This window comes from Haemaphysalis longicornis, unplaced genomic scaffold (assembly GCF_048455015.1).
Source record: "Haemaphysalis longicornis isolate Haplotype H1 unplaced genomic scaffold, Haemaphysalis longicornis Haplotype H1 scaffold_5, whole genome shotgun sequence".
In the NCBI taxonomy this organism is placed as follows: Eukaryota; Metazoa; Arthropoda; class Arachnida; order Ixodida; family Ixodidae; genus Haemaphysalis; species Haemaphysalis longicornis.
In genome coordinates, this window is record NW_027526385.1 from 41413897 (window position 1) to 41435743 (window position 21847).

Consider the following 21847-nt stretch of genomic DNA (forward strand, 5'->3'; position numbering starts at 1 on the left):
TGCTGTTGCGACCGGGCGGGGGCACCCGATCCGAGCTCCGTGGCCTCCGACATACGAGTGGTAGCGTGTATGATACGAGCGGCCAGCTGCTGTTGCAGCCGTGAAGAAGTCCAGAAGCCGTAGGCTAACGTAACTGTTTACTTCATAGCGAGAGGTGAGCCGAAGCCAAAGAACAATGCCCCGACGGGCGAGGTTACAATACAGGACTCGAGCAGAGCGACAACATCGATTCGCTGCTCTAACAGGAATGGCTTACAACGCTTGGGAGCTCTATTTATACCCGAAAGCGGTAACGGTCAAACGCAACACGTGGGAACGCGCACTACACTCTTTCCAGAGTTCGTAAGCTGTTCATAGCCTCGGGCACGTTGAGTCCGAGAGAGGGGAGAGAGGAGGACTCCGTTGCGATCACCGGTGCCTGCCTCTGTGTCCTTGAAGAGCGTGGAGACGAGCCGTGCAGGCAGCCGCCTAAGTTCAGCCGCCGCAGGCAGCCGAATGCGCAGAGAGCGAAGCGTCTGACGAGGCTTGTCGCTACTTGTCCCCGACATGATTGCGCCTGTTTTCGAAGGCGCACGAGTGGCTTCGCCGCACAACCGAGGACTGATGCGGGGAAGTACTGCGGCGCTGGCCCATTCGTAACAGTGCACACAACTATATAAATGTTACCGCACGCTTGTTTGGGTCAAGTTATTAGATACAATTTCTAGCGTTAGTTGAAAGAGAGAGAGTGAAAACGTTTATTGTGAGAGCATTTACGGTGTTCTTGTAGGAGTGGTTCCCTCTTCACAGGAATCCATGAGCTGTCTTAGCAGCGGCTGCCCTCTCGGTGAGCAGGAGCTGGTCCGAGAGGCAGGGGCTGGACAGCAGTGTCTCCCACTGCTCTGGGGGATTTGAAATGCGGGGAAGGGGTGGTGGGTGCATGTTTCTTCGACACTCTAGGATGATATGTCGTAGTGTACCAGGTTCTTGGCAGTATTTGCATTCTGCTGGATACTGGGTGGGGGATATCCGGTGAAGCCTAATTGGATGCGGGAAGGTGTTGGTTTGTAGGAGTCTAAGTGTTGTTTCTTGAGATTTCGTGAGGTTTGGGTGAGGTAGCGGGAAAGTCCGTCGATTAAGCTTGTAATGTTGTGTTATTTCGTGGTACGTTAGAAGAGGTACAGGTTTCTCCACATCCTCCGAGGCCTGGTCGGCAAGTTCTCGGGCCTTTTGGTGGGCAAATTCGTTGCCCTCCATTGAAGCATGTGCAGGCGTCCATACAATCCTTACTTTTCTGTCAGGCAATTTGGTTGAGAGCATGCGGTGCGTTGCTGGTGCCACCCAACCCGACCTGAAGTTGTCAACTCCTGGGCCATTAGTCAGCGGGGACGAGAGTAGCACCGCTTTCGTCCGACCGCGCTTGTAAACCTCGATCGCGCTTGAGGAACCAGGATTGAGTTCGAGCGGGATCGGGCACGATCGCGACTGAAAGTGCCCGTGTGACAAGGGTATAACTGGGCTAGTTCATTCGAATTTAACAAAGTTGTATATTATCTATATGGACACTTTAACGACCGGTTGTTATGTACATGCAGCTTCATCACTTATTTTAAGGAAGAAGAAAACGGGGCGCAAACTAGACGTAGACGAACGAAACGAGGAAAGACATATACAGGCGCCTGTATATGTCTTACCTCGTTTCTTTCGTCTACGTCTACTTTGCGCCCCGTTTTCTTCTTCCATAAAATCTGTACCAACTAGCTCAGCAACAAGTTTTGTTAAGTTCATCACTTACCTCTAAAAGAAAGGCCTCCAATGGTGCAGAGATGTTCGTGTCGAAATTCTTCGTCGCGTCTCTGAGGGATGCGCGCAGACTGTCTAAGCAATCCATTGCTTGATTTTTGGTCCTGCGGTGGTCTGACGGATGTTGCTGTTCACGTTCAGAAGAACAGACGCTAAGAACGCTGGCTACTAAGTCAATAAGTATGAAAGTTTAATATTTCGGCTCCCGTTCGGCAGGCCTTGGTCACAATGTCGCTGATGAACATGGTTACTGCTTACGTTTAGTAACATTTACGTTAGTACTTATTCTTAAACAAAAAGAGAAGCAACATTTAAACCACGAGAGGATTCTGAAGCGAGTTACAAACAACGCTCACAAAAAGTAGAACAAAATACGAGGTATGTTTTCTTTTTTATTTTAAGATTCGCGCGAAGAGGTGTTTTGTTTGGCTAGCGAGAAGGTCACGTTTTAAGCGACTTCATAAAGATGTCGAAAGAAAAAAAATTCGCGCGCGACTTTCCAAAATGTCAAACACACACCAGCACACGCTTGCCGGTGAAAATTGCGAAAAATTCTCACTCCAAACTTTTTCGATAGAATACACCCTAAAGCCACAAAAACACACAAATTCTACCACTGCTCGCCGCAGGTAAATTCGTAAGCACTCCGTCAAAAGTTAGTAACAGACACCGCGAAATTGATGCATGCGCTGTCACATCCTTAGCTCAGGAAACTAACAGACTTGCATCTCTGTCTTTCTCCCACACACACACACACACACACACACACACACACACACACACACACACACACACACACACACACACACAACACACAACACACAACACACAACACACACACAAATACAAACACAAACAAGCACACACACACACACACAACACATACACACAACACACACACAACACACAAATACAAACACACAAACAGAAACACAAACAAGCACACACACACACACACACACAACACACAACACACACGCACACAAATACAAACACACTAACAGAAACACAAACAAGCACACACACACAACACACAACACACAACACACACAACACACAAATACAAACACACAAACAGAAACACAAACAAGCACACACACACACACACACACACACACACACTGTATACACATTACATACACATCAGACACTTCATCGAACTCGGAGATAACTCACCGGAAATGTGTGCGGAGTGGAGGCGAACACCGAACGTGCAATGTGTCCCCCAACGCAGACCTGAAAATACAGAGTATTATGACACCGTCAGCCGCACACCGCTGACGGAACGCGCAAGCTTATCAATCTCCTCGCGGCGAGAAGTTCTACACACACTACCGAAGCATAACACCCTCGCCGTCTCAGACGGCCGACCTTTAGACGATACGTACGCTGGCACGATCCGATCATGTTCCAAAAATAGTTAAGCCAGATAATGTTAAGGTCGCCGAAAGGCCTCCAATGAGCGGCGCTGATATGCTGCATACACCGGCAAAATACGCCGCCGAGTCCACAGATGCCCTTCCCAACCTGAGCCTACCGAAAGGTGGCCGCGACAAAAAGTTCCCCAGCCAACAGCTTGTTCCATTGTTCAGCCGTTCTGTTTTCAATTTCGTGTTTATAGCTTTACGAGCCGAGCAAACATCTGGCCCGCGAGCGGCGCGCCGTAGAGGGAATCTAGTCAACGTATACGAGACGACGCCGCTCTCGTACTATCGTGTCGTACCGTGCAACGACGCTTGTGGCTTATCTTGTATGTCGTCCCAGTGTAAATCGTCTTGTTTCGACAAGCAGTGTGTTCCGCACTCCCACCATCGTACAAATGGAGTTTTGCACGGCAGCTGTTTGTGGAAACTTGCTCATTAGAGCATGAAGACCCCCCGCTGATGCTCCACGGCCACGGATAGAGACAGGACCGACGGCTGCATGCGCGGTGGGTATACAATTAAGTTTGCATGCTGCAAAGCCCTGACGAGGCCCGTAGCTTTGTAGCATGGAGGCTTTTTTCTACTTTGCTGTGCTGTAACGAGTTATGTAATACTAACCGCTTACTTCCTGTACAGTGTACGTTGTATATGACACCCGGCGCTTTTCCGTTTTTTTTTTTTTTTTTTTTTTCAGGGGGGAGAAATCCTTCTCGCGGTTAGCGCAAAATTGCGTCCCACTAGGACCAGTCTAAAATCAATATAGGCAGGACTAATATATTATTATGGAAGGGCCTACGCGAGCAGGAGTAGCCCACATTTCAAAAAATGGCGCCAACCACTGTGCTACGGCAAAATAACGTAATGATATATAGTCTCGCCCGCACTACGCAAATTGCCGACTTTTGGCGGCTGATTTCGAACTCGGAAGGTAGTTCGTTTGAAATACTTTGCGAATGATGGAGGAAATTGCGGCCGAAGGTCTGGGCATTACAGTCAACAACTGCGATATGAAAGGAATATCGGTTTGGGGCAATAACGGTGGAACAAACAAACAAACAAAAAACAAATAAATAAATAATCAAACGAGTAAACGAATAAACGACTGAGTGAATAAACTAGTAAACGAATAAACGACTGACTGAATAAACGAATAAACGGCTGACTGAATAACTGACTGACTGAATAAATAACTGAATGAGTAGCTGACTGACTGAATAAATACTGAATGAATAACTGACTGAATGAATGAATAAATAACTGACTGACCGAATAACTCACTGACCGAATAACTGACCGACTGACTGAATTTAGAAAAAACCCCGAAGTCGTGAATGGTTAATGGGAGATAAGGAAAGGAGAGGCGGAAGTAGCATTCGCAGATGCGGCGCCGCTAATGCGGCAAAACGAGCTATTTTTTCTATTTTCATTGCTGCGATAAATTTCCAATTGCCAAACTCCATTCACAAGAAAATTTCTACTTTTTCAGACATTTTGAAATTTGCCACAGCAACCAGAATAGATCCTTCATCAGCAAAAGCGGCGTCGCATCTGCGAATTCGCTGGCGGAATTCGCACTATATATGTAGAACGCGCGCACGGACGACGTTCGTGGATGGTACCGTGGCACTACATTTCTTACTTAAGCGAGGCAATAAATATTTTAGGAATGAGACACTTGGGCGTTCATTTTCGAGAGGCGAAAATTGATGTGCATACACCAGCAGCTTGTTTTTAACGCGGAGCTCTCATCGCAAGTTCGCGACCAGGGGTGGAAGTCGCAGCTGCGGTCATTTGAAAAGCGTCCGCTTTGAGCGTGAGAAAGTCACCTAAACCGGAAGTAGCGAAACGGACACCGGAAGTTGCGAAACAGTACTGTTAAACAAATTCTGTGGCTACACGTAAAAACTTCAAAAACCTTTAAGCACCTCTCGGGATGAAGATAATGCAAAAGCATTGGTATGCAATTGAGTGCTTCTGCGCGTTAGGTGCCGACAGGAACACAAGCAGCCAGCAGCGCTGGCGGTGAGTGCGGCGGAGCGCCACATACGGCGCCCCGCCTTGATACTGCCTGCTGCGCCGCAAGATGAGGTAGAGGAAATAGGTTTTTTTTTTCTTTCTGATGCCAATAAAAACTTAAGTCTCGCGTTTCATCGACGCCGGCTTTTTTCGCTCAATTGCCACTTACTACTCTCGCACTAAATTAAAACGAACGCGTTTTGAATCGGGAAAATCGCGGAATTATACCCCAGCTCAGTTTCCGCGATGCACTCGCCTACGGTTCCACTGCCAACCGCTGGGCTCACTTCTTACGGCGGAGTCCACTGCGACGAAGGTTCAGCTTAATGGATTAGCTTGTGGACGCTTGCCTCGCTGGTATTCCCGCTAGCTGAGCGGTAGCTTCAAAAGGAAGATCCGGATTCGGAGGTCGCTGTTACAACACACCACCCTGGTAGAAAAGCCACACACACCAGCTTAATACACCGCATACACTGGACAGGCACACATTACGTGGGCTTCTGCATAGTACGCGTCCTCAAAACAAATTTTACTGTTTAAATTTGGTCACTGACACAAGCAAACTCTCGTAATAGTGGTGACCAATACAATGATCGTCATGCCTAGCTTGCTCAAAAAAATAGAAAGAAAAAACGCGGAATTGTTTTCCACTCCGAGTCGAAATAGGTTGTAAAGTGAACGCTCGTTAATTTGAACTCCGTGAATTTCAACTCCGTGAATTTCAACTCCGTGAATTTCAACTCCGTGAATTTCAACTCCGTGAATTTCAACTCCGTGAATTTCAACTCCGTGAATTCCAACTCCGTGAATTCCAACTCCGTGAATTCCAACTCCGTGAACTCGAACCCCGCGAACTCGAACCCCGCGAACTCGAACCCCGTGAACTCGAACCCCGTGAACTCGAACCCCGTGAACTCGAACTCGGTTAATTCGAACTCGGTTAATTCGAACTCGGTTAATTCGAACTCGGTTAATTCGAACTTGTTAATGTTAATGTTAGCTAATATGTTAGCTAAGTTAACCGAGCTAAATTTAGCTCGGTTAGCTAAATGTTAGGTTATGTTAGGTTATGGTTAGCTTATGTTAACTAAATTAACCGAGTTCGAATGTCGGTTAATTCGAACTTAGGCTTAATTTGAACCTACAATTAATTCGAACTCACAGTTAATTCGAACTTTCAGTTATTTCGACCTTACAGTTAATTCTAACTGGTCCCGGCACAGCCCTGTATATTTCAATGGGAAAAAAATCCCGATAATTCGAACGCTTCGGTATCCAGAACGGTTAATTCGAACTGCGATCTCCTGGATTCCACCGCCCCTCACAGAAGAAGTCGGCCCAGAGTGATTGCAATGTATTTTCGAGCGTGCGTTCGGTCACGATAAACGTGTTTTCGAGCATAAACAGCGCCATTATTTCGACATTACGGCTCGCTGCTCACGCGAATGCATATCGGTGCCTGTTTCCGGTGTATAATTGACTGATCCATTCTTTTCGTTCGCTGTTCGAGCTCCATGAACATATTTACGAAATCACCTACAAACTGAAGTTCACGAGGATGGCTTGGTGGGCTAGTTGGTGTAGCATCATAAAGGGTTAACAGCGCACAAACACGACGACACACAAGGAAGAGAAGACAGGACACCTACAGGACAGGACAGGACACCTACAAACTTCTGCTAGCGCCTATTCGCGATAACGAGTCCAGAGGTACGGCTTCTCTGAGATCCGTCTGCGCAGTGTGGTGCGACGGTCATTCATTGTAGCGACCGTCTGCTAATTCGAACTCCGCTTAATTCGAACAATTTTGTGGTACCCTTCGAGCTCGAATTAACGAGCTGTTACTGTATTACAGTGGAGGAATTGACACCGCGGACATTGAAGCCAAGAACAAGTAACTTTAGTAATCTTTTAATCAACGTTATAATGCAAGCCTTCAATTAATCTATGCACTCGTTACGAAAGGAAGTATACGCGATAAATGGAAGGGCTTGCAGCGTTTCACGTAACGAACTACACAGCTTACCTGGTGCCCCGACAACAGGCAGTTGCGGAGAGACGGTATACCGGTTCTATAGTGTACTAGAATTCTAGTACACTATACCGGTTCGGTGCTCGGTAGACGAAAGGCACCGCTGCGCGTGCGCGAAGATTGCGAAACCGATTGTGCGCATGCCCGGCTGCGCCCACCATGCATACCGGGCGCCACCCGGGACCGCTTCTGCGGTCTACTATAACTAATATCTATGCATAAAACAATAAATTCCGTTACGTAAAACGTCGCGCACGTCAAATTGCTCTTTTTTTTTTAGCTGTCTTTCAAAAGCCCCAATAACTTTGTATACCGGCGCAGCGGTCGGTGTAAATTGAAATGTCATCTTGATTAGAACGCTTACTCTTGTATAAAGCAATAGCACGGAAACGCGGCTGGTTGGTTATCATTCATGACGGTAACATGCGCGCACTATACGGGGACAAAATGAAAAAAAGACGCGGAATACTGCGCTAATCTTTGTGTCTGTGTTCCGTTTTGTTCCCGTGTAGTGCGCGCATGTTACCTTCATACTTGCATAAAGAACATATGTTAGCTAACCACGCCGTTTTTCGTTTTTTTTTTTTTTTTTGTAGAATTTCTGCCGTAGATTTTTGAAAAGGGGTCTTGAAGACAAAATGCAAGTTTGGTTCATTAGAAAGACTGTTTTGTTCCGATAACAGATACAGTCTAGTCCACTTATAATAATATCCAAGTGGCAAGAAAATCCCATCGTTATAACCGATAATTGTTATAAACGGGTTGCGAAATAAAAAGACGGAACAGAGCTCAAAACCCTTTATTCGCACGCCAGCAAGGTCCTACTACTATAATTTGCGGAAAAGAAGGCACAGTCGGTCACCTTTGTTTGCCGCGTGTGAAGCTAGCGCAAATCTTTTCTAAGAGCATCTGCAGGTGCTTCACCTAGCTGAGGTAAAGGTCCTCGGCGGAAACAAAGTCCCCGAGGGACTGTGTCATGCGTTGGGCCTCCTACGAAGACACCACCTGAGTAGGCTGCGCAACCGCGTCATTAGAGTCGTGACTGTTGCACTTTTGGTGCACAATATAACCGGATTCAATCGTTATATCCGATATCGTGGCACTGGAGCATTGCAATAAGCGGTTTATTTTACCATAGAAAGAACACAAAAGTGTACGGGGTCTTAGCAGTTCATCGTTATATCCGATATATTGTTATAGATGGTATCGTTATAAGCGGACTCGACCGTACCAATTTTATCGCGAACTTCGAACAAATAATGGCGTTATTTAAAAAAAAAAACATGAGGCAGTGGCGACTCCCTGGCCACTTTCCCGCAACTTTTCTATCACGTCACAGAATTTATTCGTGCGATTAACGGCGCCGACCTAAACCATCGGGTAGTGTCACTAGATACGATTACAGAGTACCGGCACTCTTTTCTGCTATTGTTCCGTGCCGCCGCCGTGATCAATGGTCAGTTCGCATCCCGTGACACTTGTTTACACTGCGACGGTTCATAGGCGCCGCCATTTCGTTGCTTATACGTTTTCTGTCGGTCAGCTGTGGTAGTCTCAGCTTGCCCTCCCTGCTCTGCGGCTGCGCGGGACTGGCATCGTTCCAAACGCGAATCAAAGATAACGTGCTTCACAGCATTTCAGCTCCAGAAGCGTGTCAGAAGATGCCGGGTTGCTGCGTCTTCGGCAGTGTTGTCATAGGTGTTGTTTACAAATGACCCCGTCAAAGTTAGCGGTGAGGGCGCAGAAGCGGCAATCTGGCAACACTGACCAACACCAAAATGGCCGCCGTTTCTCACTTGCGTGCCTTAGTGACGGTACTCTATCTTATCTAGTGACACTGCTATCGCCAAGACACATGACTGGACGACTGCAGCGAGGCCTCTGGTGAGGTCTGATCACATCACTTGAATGAAACGGGCAGTTAGCACGATGAAAATTATGTTTTTAGTGCCTGCCCATGTGACGCCACTCCTGCCCATAACAAGTCACTGTAGCGAGAAATTGGAAGGTTTTTCAATACTTCTCGAGTTCTTTCGGTTACAAAGCATCTTTCGTCGCTGGAATGGATCACTAAGTGAGGCACCGAAACATATTTCTGTTAAATTGGGCGAAGGCGTATGCTGTCTTTATGGCTCCTTCAAGGTAATTTCAGTGACGCCACGGGGAGGGGGGGGGGAATAAAAAAAACAGAAGAACAATCCCGATGGCAACACTGTCTATAAACGTGAAATATTTATCGTCTGACACGAACTTGATACATGCTACCCCCCCGCTTGGAGAATTTATTTAATGAAATTAAATCTGTCAAGCCATAACAAAACCACCCACCACCCAAAACATTTTTTTGTGCGTGTGTCTGGAGGGAGGGAGGGGGGATTATATCTACGGTCAAGTTCGTCAAATTTCCTCCTATCTCCAAAGTATATAGGGATGGCACTTGGCGTTCTTCCTAGCAAAATAACTCGGAAGTTGACCCTTGACCTCCATCACTTGACGCTACGAGAACCACGGAGCCGGCACTACAGCTACCACTAAATTCTTCGCAAGCAGCCTGAGAGCTCCGCACGTTGCTCAAATTTTAGCGGCAATATCATAAACACGACGTACATAATTTCGACACTAAAATAAGCCTTTCCTCAACCAGAATAGCCCGGCGTTCACTTTGACAGCGTCCCCCGTGGCGTCCCTCCCCATGCCTTCATGCTACTCGACCCTGCAGACAAAACACAAGTTTGGTTCATTCGAAAGATTGCCTCGTTAGAATCATACTGACACCACTTTTGACGCACACTTCGCTCAAATAAGCCATATAATAAGGAAAAAAGGGAATGGCCACGCGACCCACTATATTCGGTAACAACTTAAGAACGGCACCGGAAGTTGCCGCTGTGCCTTATCACCGTAGCCGGATGTTTCTCTGCGCGGCGCAAGTAGGGCGTTACTGGGAATATTTTGAACATGGCGTGAGCCGTTCCCGTGATTTTTTGGACTTAATATGCTTATAAATGACTCCAGTGACGACAAACAAACTGCGTGAGACAAGGCAGACGATATCACGCATTCATACCAAACCACTTTCAAAACGCGCGCGCCCACTGACGTCACGGGTCCGACGCTTTGGCGGAGTGATTCACTACATGAGGTGGTGCCGTTCTTGAGTTGTAGCCGAGTATAGCTCATTTCTCGCAACAGCACCCATGATGTCATATGTACCAGCTCTGCGATTGGTCGAGGCCGGCAAAAGCAACCGCACATTAGGAAGGCATTATAAGCTTGCCGAACGAGGTATTTGCGCTGAAATTAAGAACACATTATCTTTATAGATGTAAGAACGGTGGGGTAAACAGTGGAGGTTTCGAAAGCACACGTAAACATAGAATTACCGATGCCTACTGCTGTTGGTAGTGCGCGCACTCCGCTTGTTTTAGCTGCGCAGCACTTCGGTGATTTGGGGTTGCCTCAAACGGCACTGGCCGATTGGCGTAAGCGACGGTGCCTTACGAGACCATATTTGTCGAGCGAACACCATGCTTCACGAAACGATTAGTTTCTACCTTAATAAATTCCAGCCCCGTACAAATGCAGTCAAGAACAAAGCAAAGGTAGAAAACAGCCCTTCACGGTATAGCGGAGCCATCTAGGTTGACTAACGGTAAAGAAGGCTCCGCGATCGGCTGCTGAGCGGTTCTTGTGATGTCATTGCAGACATCACGAAAACACGGTTTGCCGGGAGAATCAAAATTTTAACTTAAACTGATTAATTTCTCAGTGAACAAAGCAACGTTTGCTTCCGGAAAAGCGCAGGGGGCACTATACACGAAATCTTTCCCATTAGACAGACTTGTATTTTGTCTGCATGGCCCCTTTAAAGCATTTGCGTGGTTAGCACGTTTAGTGCGATGATAACCGTCTCACAATGCAGTATAGGCACTCCACAATCGTTGTAAATGTGCTTGTTAAGAACTAGCGCAACAAAAAGGCAAGAAGCAGTTACGGAAACTAGCGCGTGGAGATATCACAGAATTCTAGCACTCCGTATGCTCGGTCTGTTCCGGTCGTACCGTGTTGATTGGGACCCGACTGCGCCTACGCGCATGGGCACGGCGAGGAGGGCCGCATCCCACGGCAACGAATGCGCGGGGATGGCGAGGGCCGGCTCGCGGGACTAATCCACCCTACCGGAACCAATGCACAAGTTCCCAGTGGGTTCCCGGTCAATACGGTACGAACGGAACCGACGGAGCATACGGAGTGCTGAAACTCTATAAACAAGGCGAGGTCCATGGACGCGGAATGGAAGTGAACGCCAAGAAGCATTAAAAATCACAAACAAAAGCTAAATTCGCGAACCTACAACATTCCCGCTGTTAACTGGAACGTTTCGTAAATAAATTCACTGGACTCACTACCAGAAGTTCGACGGTAAGTCAACCGTGGGGAGAGGACAGTTCACGAAGGGCAAAACACACCAACAACCGCAGGAGATGACAGTGTCTAGCGCGCGTTCTGTCTGGTTTTCTGGGCAACGAACTCCAGTACCACGGTGTAAGAAACAGCGTAGGTGCTGACACTGCGCCCTGCAGAGTAATTACATCACGTTCGGAGCTCCGGTGCTTTTTTCTCGCGCTGGTAGATGGCGCCAGTGTATGGGGGCCCAAACACGCCTCTGCAAAAGTTGTGCTAGCTCGGTCTCGGGCGCAAATTTGATTTTGACGGTGTATGCAGCTGGGCGCCCTGGGCGCGGCCAATACTCGCCAACGTGACTTATTTCGCCATGACTGGTTTTTTAGAACGCGTTTCTCACCGTAGCCTCCGCTGTAGACCGTGGGCATCGGCGAGAGCCGGCACGGTTTCATGGGCGAATTCGACAATATTTTTCAGAGTTGCAATGAACTGGGACTTCGCGTGCGACTAGGTAGTGTGTGCGCCAACCTTCAAAGATTACTTGATCATGATAAATCGCACTAAATATCGTCTCAGCGCTGTTTCGTTCTTCCCGTTCACGCGTTTATCCCAACATAAAGTTAGTTGAGCGATGGCTTCAGTTTCCTTTTTTTTATATTTCTACGTACTTTGTTACAGCTGAACAGCCTAACGGCTGTAACACTACGCAAGGTGACATAATTCTGCATGGGTCAAAATCATGCGCTCCTCCGTCTAACGACGACGATGGTTGAACGCGAAGCTTTCTCGTGATGGGTTCTTTGGTTGGCCAATCCCACACTGCAAGTATGTGGTACACTGGAGGTACGTACCCTTTTTTCTAGAATACCCACAGCAACTCTTTAGTGTGCACTCCGTAGGCCTAACGTCTGGGTTTGGGCTGTACGGCGCAAATCTATACCTGCTGCTTGGCGTTCGCTTCGACCATGTTGAAATGGTGCAATTGGATAGGCGCCGACTTCATAACGCGAGGTACCGAGGCTCTTTTCCGGCCACTGGAAGCGTTTTTTTTAAGACGATAGTCTTTCTTGGGCTACTTAAACCCAGAAATTTTGGTCTGTCTGTCTGTCTGCCTGTCTGTCTGTGACCCGATTCAGCCACCCGGCCAAAGTAATACAAGGCCTGCGCAATAGTCTTATGTAGTCGCAGCTAAATCTACCCGTCTAAGTCCGGTGTAATGTTCATATTTGTCAACGTTGTTGAAGAATAACGAGATATTACGCAAATATAAGACAAATCAATACAGAAGTGATATTTGCAGTGTTCCTCTATAAAAAATCCTACATGCTTGATTTTTGCGAAATTAAATACTTCATCAACTGCAGAAAAAAAATTCACTCCGCCGTCGCCTGCTGTCGTCCGCGCCACTATATAGCTTCTGGCGCCATTTTAAGAAATCAACCAGCAGCAGTTACGAAAGGTTCCACTAGATAGGTTCCACGTTCTGCTCGGAACGCACGTGGAGTATGGAAACGCGGTTCTATAAATGCTGAAGTATAGGGCGCCTCGATTCACGCGCGTCTCCGCCGTACGACAGCGTTGGCATCGAGACACCGGGCCTGGAGCAGTGGAACACGGTAAATTTAAAATGATTTAAGCAAACCTTTGGCGTCTTTCTTTACCTTGAGAGGAGCGCGACGCAAGAGGAAGAACATGAGATGTGAGCGGGAAAGTGAAGGGAGGCATTTACGTGACAAAAGTCGGTAAAGACTATCGTCTTTTGACGACATTTGCAACGAAAGGAGCAGATACGCGGCCAATTTTTTTTCTTTCACTCCACCCACGATCCTTCGTCATCATCGTAAAAGAAAGTTTGTTTTCCTGCAGTGTGTATTGCCGTACAACTGCATCAGTGCGGACACTAAAGCTTCGCTTAATAATTGTGTAAAGCTTGTTTTGGAAGGTTATCTTTCCAGCTAGCGTACGCTATAGGTTGGCTGTGAATGCCCGATTCTATGTCTACGAAGGGCGGCCGTGAAACAAAATCACCCTGCATGGATGTGGAAGTTGTGTGTGTTTCTCCTTGGCAACTTCCTGTTTCGGCGTGCGACAAAAAGCTGCAGCGCTCAGCGTTAGCTGCCAACTGACGCGGTCAGCATGTACCTGTTACGCGTTGTCAGCTGTTGCCCGTTCCGTGCGCTAACTTGCGGCTTTGTACACACCGACGTTGGAAATGCCGTATATATAGCGCGTGCAGTAGACGGGAAAATCGCATATGTTTGGCGTTTAGCCGGAAGCGCACTCGCGCGCAAACCGCGAGTACTAATTAGCGCGCACAGTGAAGTTTGCAAACGCTCAAATCTTGTGAGCAAGCTTTTTCAGGACATGGAATTTTTTTTTTCCTGCGCGGGCAAATACTGCCGTAGTCCATCTGCACCCACATCTCCATTAGTGCATAGCGCACGTTCAGAACGCAATTACGACTCGGTATATTTTATGATGCGCCTGACCGTACTAGGATGACCAGCCACAGCTCCTAACCCTTGTTCTCCCCTGCCCCTTCACTGTTTCAATAAACGTTCTCTCTCTCTCTCTCTCTCTCTCTCTCTCTCTCTCTCTCTCTCTCTCTCTCTCTCTCTCTCTCTCTCTCTCTCTCTCTCTCTCTCTCTCTCTCTCTCTCTCTCTCTCTCTCTCTCTCTCTCTCTCCTACAATGACAATAACATGTTGCACAAGCTAACAACTTCACTCACAGCACCTGCCAAAAAAAATCCCCAATAGCCAGTAAATCACCTGGTAAAACACTCAACGAACAATAGTGTCATTTAAGGGGCCATGAAGACAAAATGCAAGTTTGGTTCATTCAAAAGACTGCCTCTTTAGAATCATGCCGACACCACTTTTAACGTAAACTTCGCTCAAATAAGCTGTATAAATAGGAAAAAAGGGAACGGACATGCGACCCACTGCGACTCATTTCCCGCAACAGGAGCTATTATGTCATACCAGCCAGCTCTGCGATCATGGCGGAGGCCGGAAAAAGGCAAACGAAAATTAGGTAGAACTTATAAGCTTGCCGGACGAGCTATCCGCGCCTAAATTTAGGGCACATTCTTTTTAAAGCAGTAAGAACGGTGGGACAGACAGTGGAAGTTACAGAAGCACACGTAAGCATATAAGTACCGGTGCGTACTGCTGTTGGTCCTGCGCGCACTATGCTTAGTTTAGATGCACAGCACTGCGGGCGGGGCCTTGGGGTTGTCTCAGACGACACTGCCCGATTTTGGCAAGCGACGTTATCTTACCTGACCGTATTTGTCGAGCGAGCGCCATGTTTCACGAAACGGTTATTTTCTCCATGAAAAAAACAAGCCAAGTTCAAATACGGTCACAAACAAACCAAAGGCAGAAAACGGCTTGCCGCGGTGTGGTGGCGCCATCTACGTTGACGAACAGTAAGCAAGTCCCCGCTCCACACCAAGTTTAGCTGAAAGACCTGTTCTTATGATGTCATCGCAAACGTCGTTCACACACACGTTTTGGCGCGAGCATGGAACTTTTAGCCCAAATTGATTAATTTAGTGGTGAATAAAGCATCGTTTGCTTCCGGACAAGCGGCGGCGGTACTATAGAACACGAAATTTTTGAAATAATAAAACAAACTTGTATTTTGTCTTCATGGCCCCTTTAGGCAAAAACCTGTTGCAAATCTGAGCTCGGAGGATGAGCAAATATTTGGCACATATTAACCTAAACACGTTAATTTAGGCTTTGCTGTCACATCCTGACCTTAAATACTTCTTTACACAGTGCTGATACACTGGGTTTTGCATTTTTTTACTTTTCTTTTCTTTGCTTTTTACTCTTTGCACTTTACTTTTTACTTTTCTTTTCTTCACTTTCCTTTTTTACTTTACTTTTTATTTTTTACAGTTTTCTGAACTGCCGCTTCTTCTCTAAGTGTTACTTCAAAGCTACACTGAAACGCTAACAATGTTTCCTCATTCGCATACTAACGTAATAAATAAGGAATGTTAAGGTGCGCGTGTCGAGCCCGCCTTCGAGGAAAGAACGTGTGAGGAGCGGCACTCGCTCCTCACGCGTTCTGTATCCAGAATCACAGCTTGCAGCAAATCACTTCTTTTCCTTTGCCTAAACAATTCAGCGCCGCAACAAATTGAACGTATCATGATGCTAGCAAAGGCTACAACACGACAGGGCTGCAAAGAACCGACCACTGTAACCGCTGCACCGAGCCGCGCTCTCCCCTCGGTCGGCCATATAGAGTTTCGTACTAACACTCAAAACTCCTTACAACGAAGTGTAAGGTGAGCCGTAATTACTTCGTGATATCCATTATTTCGTTATATCAATTATAACAGTTTACAGGAATGTATGGTCAGTTGGGTGCGCAATATAAAGCAATAACCACATGGAGCCATTTTTTTCGAGCGACGCGACGAGCGAAGCGACAGGGATCCGCAATCGCTCGTCCCAATCGCTCGCCGAGGCACTCGCCCCTTTCCCTCGTTCTCTCCTGCACCCCTTAAGGCTCTCCTACTGGCTAGTCGCTCAGGCCACTTCCGGGAGGTGAGCGACTTTTTCTGGCGACCCAGAACCGAGTGATTCGATGAGGGATTTGGTCCGCGGTGAAAAATAGTTCGTGTCGCTCCCCAAATCGCTTGCAAAATCGCTCCATGTGGTTAGCGCTTAAGCGTGCAAAGACGCAAACAGCCTCGCGACCCACTGTGCCACTACGCAACCTTGCATGCGACGGAAATTGAATACTATAAGACAAATATTTTGATTGCTCAATGCGCACACTGCATATTTTACTTTCCGCTAGACACCTGAGCTGAGCTGCTCTTACGTGGAATACTGTACCGTCCTCTCCTTTCCAACGGGGGCTCGTCGCGTGTCTGATCACCGGCCCGTGTTAGCGACGCTTAACCTTGGCAACTGTGCGCCCCGCCACCAGATGTGGCGAATGGACGAGCGTGTGCTGACCGACAGGGACAGTTCAGCAGCCCTTAATGCTTCGTTGACTGCTCTGTGTGAGTTCAGTTCTTTGCCTTGGGATGAGTTGAAGGACCACTGGCTCGTGCTTTTAGTAAAGGAGGGTCGTGCGCGCAAGGCGCGCATCACGGCCGCGCTTAACGACACGTTGTGGAGGCTTCGGATCGTCCAGAGAGGGGGCACCTTAACCTTCGCGATGCGGGACTATGTTAACCTGCTTAAGGTAGGCTACGAGTCCCTCTTACGGTAATCATCGCAAGCGGCGAGCCGTGCGCAGACCTTGGGCAGGCCCGTCTCGGACCCCTCTGTACTGAGGCATATTAGAGCGGGCTCGCTTGACGAGGGTGGGCTAGCTACTGTTCCAGAGGTTACACTCGCTGACGGGTCGGTTAGCACGAGGGCTGAAGATATAGCCGAGGTCTTCGTGGGACACTTCTAAAACCTATTCTCGAGCGAGAACGCGTCTTGGGATGCAGAGGATTTTGAGGATAAGCTTAGTGCGTTTTGTGGGGTGCTGCCGTGTGTGCCAGATCGCCTTGTTGATTCGCTGTGTGCTCCCGTGGATGCTGACGAGCTCGGCGAGTGTGTTAAAAAATTGAATGGTGCGTCGGCACCTGGGCCTGGCGGGATTCCTGCTGGGTTTTACAAGAGGTTTTTCCCGGCCATTCAGGGTGCGCTCCTTGACATGGTGAACGGCCTTTTTCTCCATGGAGTAAGCCAGAATCCTTCCGTGAAGGTCGCGTAATCTTGATCGAGAAGCCAGGCGGGGATCCTACGCAGCCCCAGGCGTATCGACCGATCACACTCCTCAACACGGACTACAAGATCGTAGCATCCATTTTGGCTAGACGCACAAGTACCGTTTTGCCCGATATTATAAGCCAAGCGCAAACGTGCAGCGTACTAGGTCGCTCAATTTTCTCGTCCCTGGCATTGACGCGCGATTTGTTCAATTACGCGACAAAGATTAGCGCTTCAGGGTGCTTCATCTCTCTCGATCAAGCCAAAGATTTCGACAGAGTGGAACACCGATACTTGCAGGGCGTTTTGCGCCTTTATGGCTTTCCGCCAGAGTTTGCAGCTATGCCCGAGCTGTTGTACTCGGACGTGAGCGTTCGAATCCTTGTCAACGGGCTTTTAAGTAGTCCGTTCTCTGTCACCCGTGGGATAAGGCAGGGCTGCCCGCCTTTGCTTTTTGTCATTTTTCTTGACCCACTGCTCCGCCGTGTTGATGCAAGCACTGCCATCCGCGGCTTTGCACTGCCAGGCATAGGCCAAGTTAAAGTGTCCGCGTATGCGGACGACATGTCCCTGTCCATTCGGGACGAAGGCAGCTACCAAGCGTTTATGCGGCTATTTCAGGAGTACGGTGAGCTGTCCGGAGCGCGACTGAACACGGGAAAAAGTATTGCGGTGCGTTTCGGCGCATTTGCGTCTGGCTTGGCGGGCGACGTAGAATGGGTGACGGGTGTTCGAGTACTTGGCGTGGTTTTCCGTTCCTCGGGGGAGGTGGCGCGTAGTACGTGGAAGCGCCTCCTTGAGACTGCGGAGCAGCGTCTTGCAGTTGGAGGAAAGTTCAGGCTTTCCCTTGCAGAGCGAAGCTACATAATTAAGTCGTCCGTCTCGGCGGCGCTTTTTTATGTAGCACGCGTAGCAAAACCGCCGCGCCATTTCACCCGACAGTTGGCCACGAAGTTTGGATCGTTCTTCTAGGCGGGCAAAACAGAAACAGTGTCACGAGCGCTGCTGGGGCTGCCCAAGTCAATGGGTGGTTTTAGTCTGCCCTGTTTGGAAACCATGTGCAGCGTGCTGGCGGTACGTGCAGTGATCGACCTAGTAGACTCAGACGAGTACCAAGGAAGGCGCTGCTACAGTACTTTCTGGGAACCTCCCAGTCATTATTTTATGACGTGCACATCGCCGGTCCTTCTACTGAGCAGCCGCCACCATTTTACGCGTATGTTATAAAAAAATTGCGAAATCTCCAGTCTTCCTTGCCAAGCCTAAGTTTTAGGGAATGTACTGCAAGTGAAGTGTGCGAAAAATTGGCAATAACCCAATTAGACAACCAACAGATAGGAAGGTCACGCAGTGTCCGTTGGCAATTTCCTGATGTGCTTCGGCGGCACTTCCGGCTGATGTCGGGATTTCGGGTGGGGACGTGGCTGTGAAGTTCTCCCGACGTGTGACCGTCTGGCGAGATTCGGCGTTGTGCCTTCCGCACGGTGTCCACACTGCGGCCACACTGAAACGTTAGAACATGCCTTGTTTCACTGTCGTGTAGCGGCAACGTTTTGGGCTGTATTAAGCAGGATGTTTGGTCTCACACTTCGAATGAACACTCGTTCAAATGATGTGTTGCTGAATTTTGTGATGTGCGCTGGTGCTTTCGTTTTGTGGAGAAATCGTAGTGCTGCATGTCTTCAAGCCCGGCCGCAACGGGCAACGTACCCTCTTCTGCGGCGTGTCCGGTAGATTTTCATGAGTCATTTGGAGCATGAGTTGGCAGCTGTAGGGGAAGAAGCCTTCCTTTTGCGTTGGTCTACGCGCTTTATAGTGGTCAGGAGCAACATCCTGAGCGTTTCCCTAGTGCCGTACTGAGTTCAGTATAGTTTGTGAACTCTTTCTTTGAACGCTGGTGGACTTTGTGTGACTTCACTTGTAGTAGCTTGTTGCCCCCGCCGAACATTTTTGCGCAGTGTGTAGAATGACCACGTTACATGAAGACTGATTGGATAAGTTTTTGTACTTAGGGCAGCGCTGTTATCACTAGTCGCTGCGCCTTGACATGTGGGTTGTAATAAATTCTCTTTACCCGCTAGACACTGCTGGGAAAAAGTTCATGATACTCCTTTGTTTCGGGCATCGCAACAAAAGGCTTCCTCTTCGGCGGTGGGCACCGCGTTGGTGCCGTTTCGCCGTCGTCATGGGCGCCAAAGAAACGACATAGAAGCTCAATCGCATCGAGTGCCTGCGACGACGTCGGCCCTTCGAACGTGTGGGCATGGGAGACCACGGCGTCTTCGTCGTAGCTTGCGTCGGTTTGTCCGGTGACATCTGCGACAATCGTCGGGCGGCTCCCCTGTAGTTACCGCATCGACATCGCCGTTCAGGAAAATCACCGTGCGCTGCTTCTCACGGCCCGTGACGGCAGTGGCGGGCCGGTGGGGCTATGTATTACAAGCGCCATGTATAACAAGCGCCAGCGTTTCACGAGTTTCGAACGGTTACGACTGTTTAAACCGCTTGGTTTTCGAATCCTCTGCGGGACGCCCTACGACCGAACGCCGGACTCTACTTGGGTCCGTTATCTAGCGGCACCGCCCGATTCCGGCAATCTGTTGACATCGACCTTCACAGCGAGCTACGACGGCAAGGCGAGCCCCTAAAGTGCTCTGCACTAGAGCACTGCACGGGCCTGATTTTAAGGCCCGAGCCCGGCCCGAGCCCGCTTCGCGAAGCCCGAGCCCGACCCGGGCCCGTAACACCTAGCCCGAGCCCGGTCCGAACCCGGGCATTCATAAGTGAGCCTGGCCCGAGCCTAGCCCGGGCCCGCCATCTCAGGCCCGGCCCGGTAATTTATTTTTTGGCCGAGGGAGGGCCCGCGCGTGTGTGACCAGGCCCGGGCTTTGACGCTAAAGAAAGTTTGTTTATTATATTGCGGGCGATCAGACGGAGCATCTAGTCTGTACAAGCACGTCATGAACTGAAACGCCAAAAATAAGGATTTAAAAGTGCACATAGTTTAGCTTGCACCGTCTGCAGTTCACGCAACATCGGCGTAATAATAGCTCGTATTCTTAGACGAGAGACATCATCACCTTTGATGACTGGACTTTTGGCAACTTCACGTGGTTGTCTCGGCAACAAGTTGGTATTGCTGACATTTTTCGATCCGCATTTGAACCAACGAGTATGTACGCGCGTTGAAGTACTTCACATAGTGGTCGTTAAGCGGTGGTGTTTCTCTGGCATGCGTGTTTGATTCCCGGCCACGGCAGCCGCGTTTTGATTGGTGCGATATCTAAAACACACGTGTACATACATAGACATAGGTGCACAGCTCCAGAATGTCAGAATTAAGTCCTTCCCCTTGGCATTCCTTGTAATCGTATCTTTGGTATGTTATACAGCAAAATAGAAAATCTTGATGCTGTACTAGAAATGTCATTAAAATTGCAGTATGGTGACCATCAGACCTAGCAAAACACGTTTTTAAAATAATGCGTACAACTAACAGCAAGAAGCGCGCAAAAATAAACTAAGAATATTCATTTTGATGCTCTTTTCTACACTTCACGTCGGACCTATTAACGGCCGTGCATATGAATTCAAGCCCGAGCCCGGCCCGGGCCCATGGCGTCGAGCCCGAGCCCGGCCCAGGCCCGCGGCATTGAGCCCGGGCCCGGCCCGGGCCCGCCAATAATCAACTTCGGGCGGCCCGGCCCGCGGGCCGGGTCGGGCCCAGGTTTTCGGGCCGGCCCGGGCCCGTGCAGTGCTCTACTCTGCACTTAAAAACAATGGGACACTCGTTTACGCCTCGCACTTCGAAACGCGCACTAAAAAAAAAACTCCGCGAAACTCGTTACGTCTGGTGCTAGAGCACTAAAAAAAACACCGGGACATTCGTTTACGCCTCGCGTTAGAGAGCTTCCTGATTCAAAGACAACAGACTTCTGCAGCAAAGCTGCATACCTCTACCCCCGAATGGTTTCACCACCGTTGGCCAAAACACCAACAATACACTTACTGCGTGGTTCTCCCCTCCCCAGGCTAATTTGGGGAGATGGCCCGGGATTTTTTTTTCCTTCAGAGCGTTAAAACGAGCATCCTTCCTAAATGCTCAAGTTCTGGAAATGTATATTTCAGTAGATTTAAGATGGCTGGAATGACAGCTAGAATTCGAGGGAAATTTTCAGATGTTCTCGATAGTCGGAACAAATTTGTAACGTAAGCTATCAACTTCCTTTTCAATGCCTAAAAACGAAAACACCCCGCAGCCACAACCCTCCACTCAACGAATAGGAAAACTTCACTCTGCAATTGACCTTTACATACTTTGCCACCCGCTGCAACTATGTGAGCCTGTATCGTTGCTCCCGTGAAATTCTCAAATAACCGAATACCTCTTCATGTAAACACATTTTCTCTTGCAAGTGCCGAACACGGTGGACATAAAATTCGAAAACTGTAAGG

The 21847-nt window shown here is 48.6% G+C and overlaps 1 protein-coding gene across 1 annotated transcript in view; it reads right to left on the minus strand.

Moving 5' to 3' along the window:
- Positions 1-21847, minus strand: part of LOC144138100 (uncharacterized) — a gene marked incomplete in the record, with an annotated part of 108405 nt that overhangs the window by 56467 nt on the left and 30091 nt on the right. The window contains 2 exon segments of the mRNA XM_077670192.1: positions 1775-1886; positions 2959-3018. Coding sequence (XP_077526318.1) covers positions 1775-1870 — 96 coding nt within the window.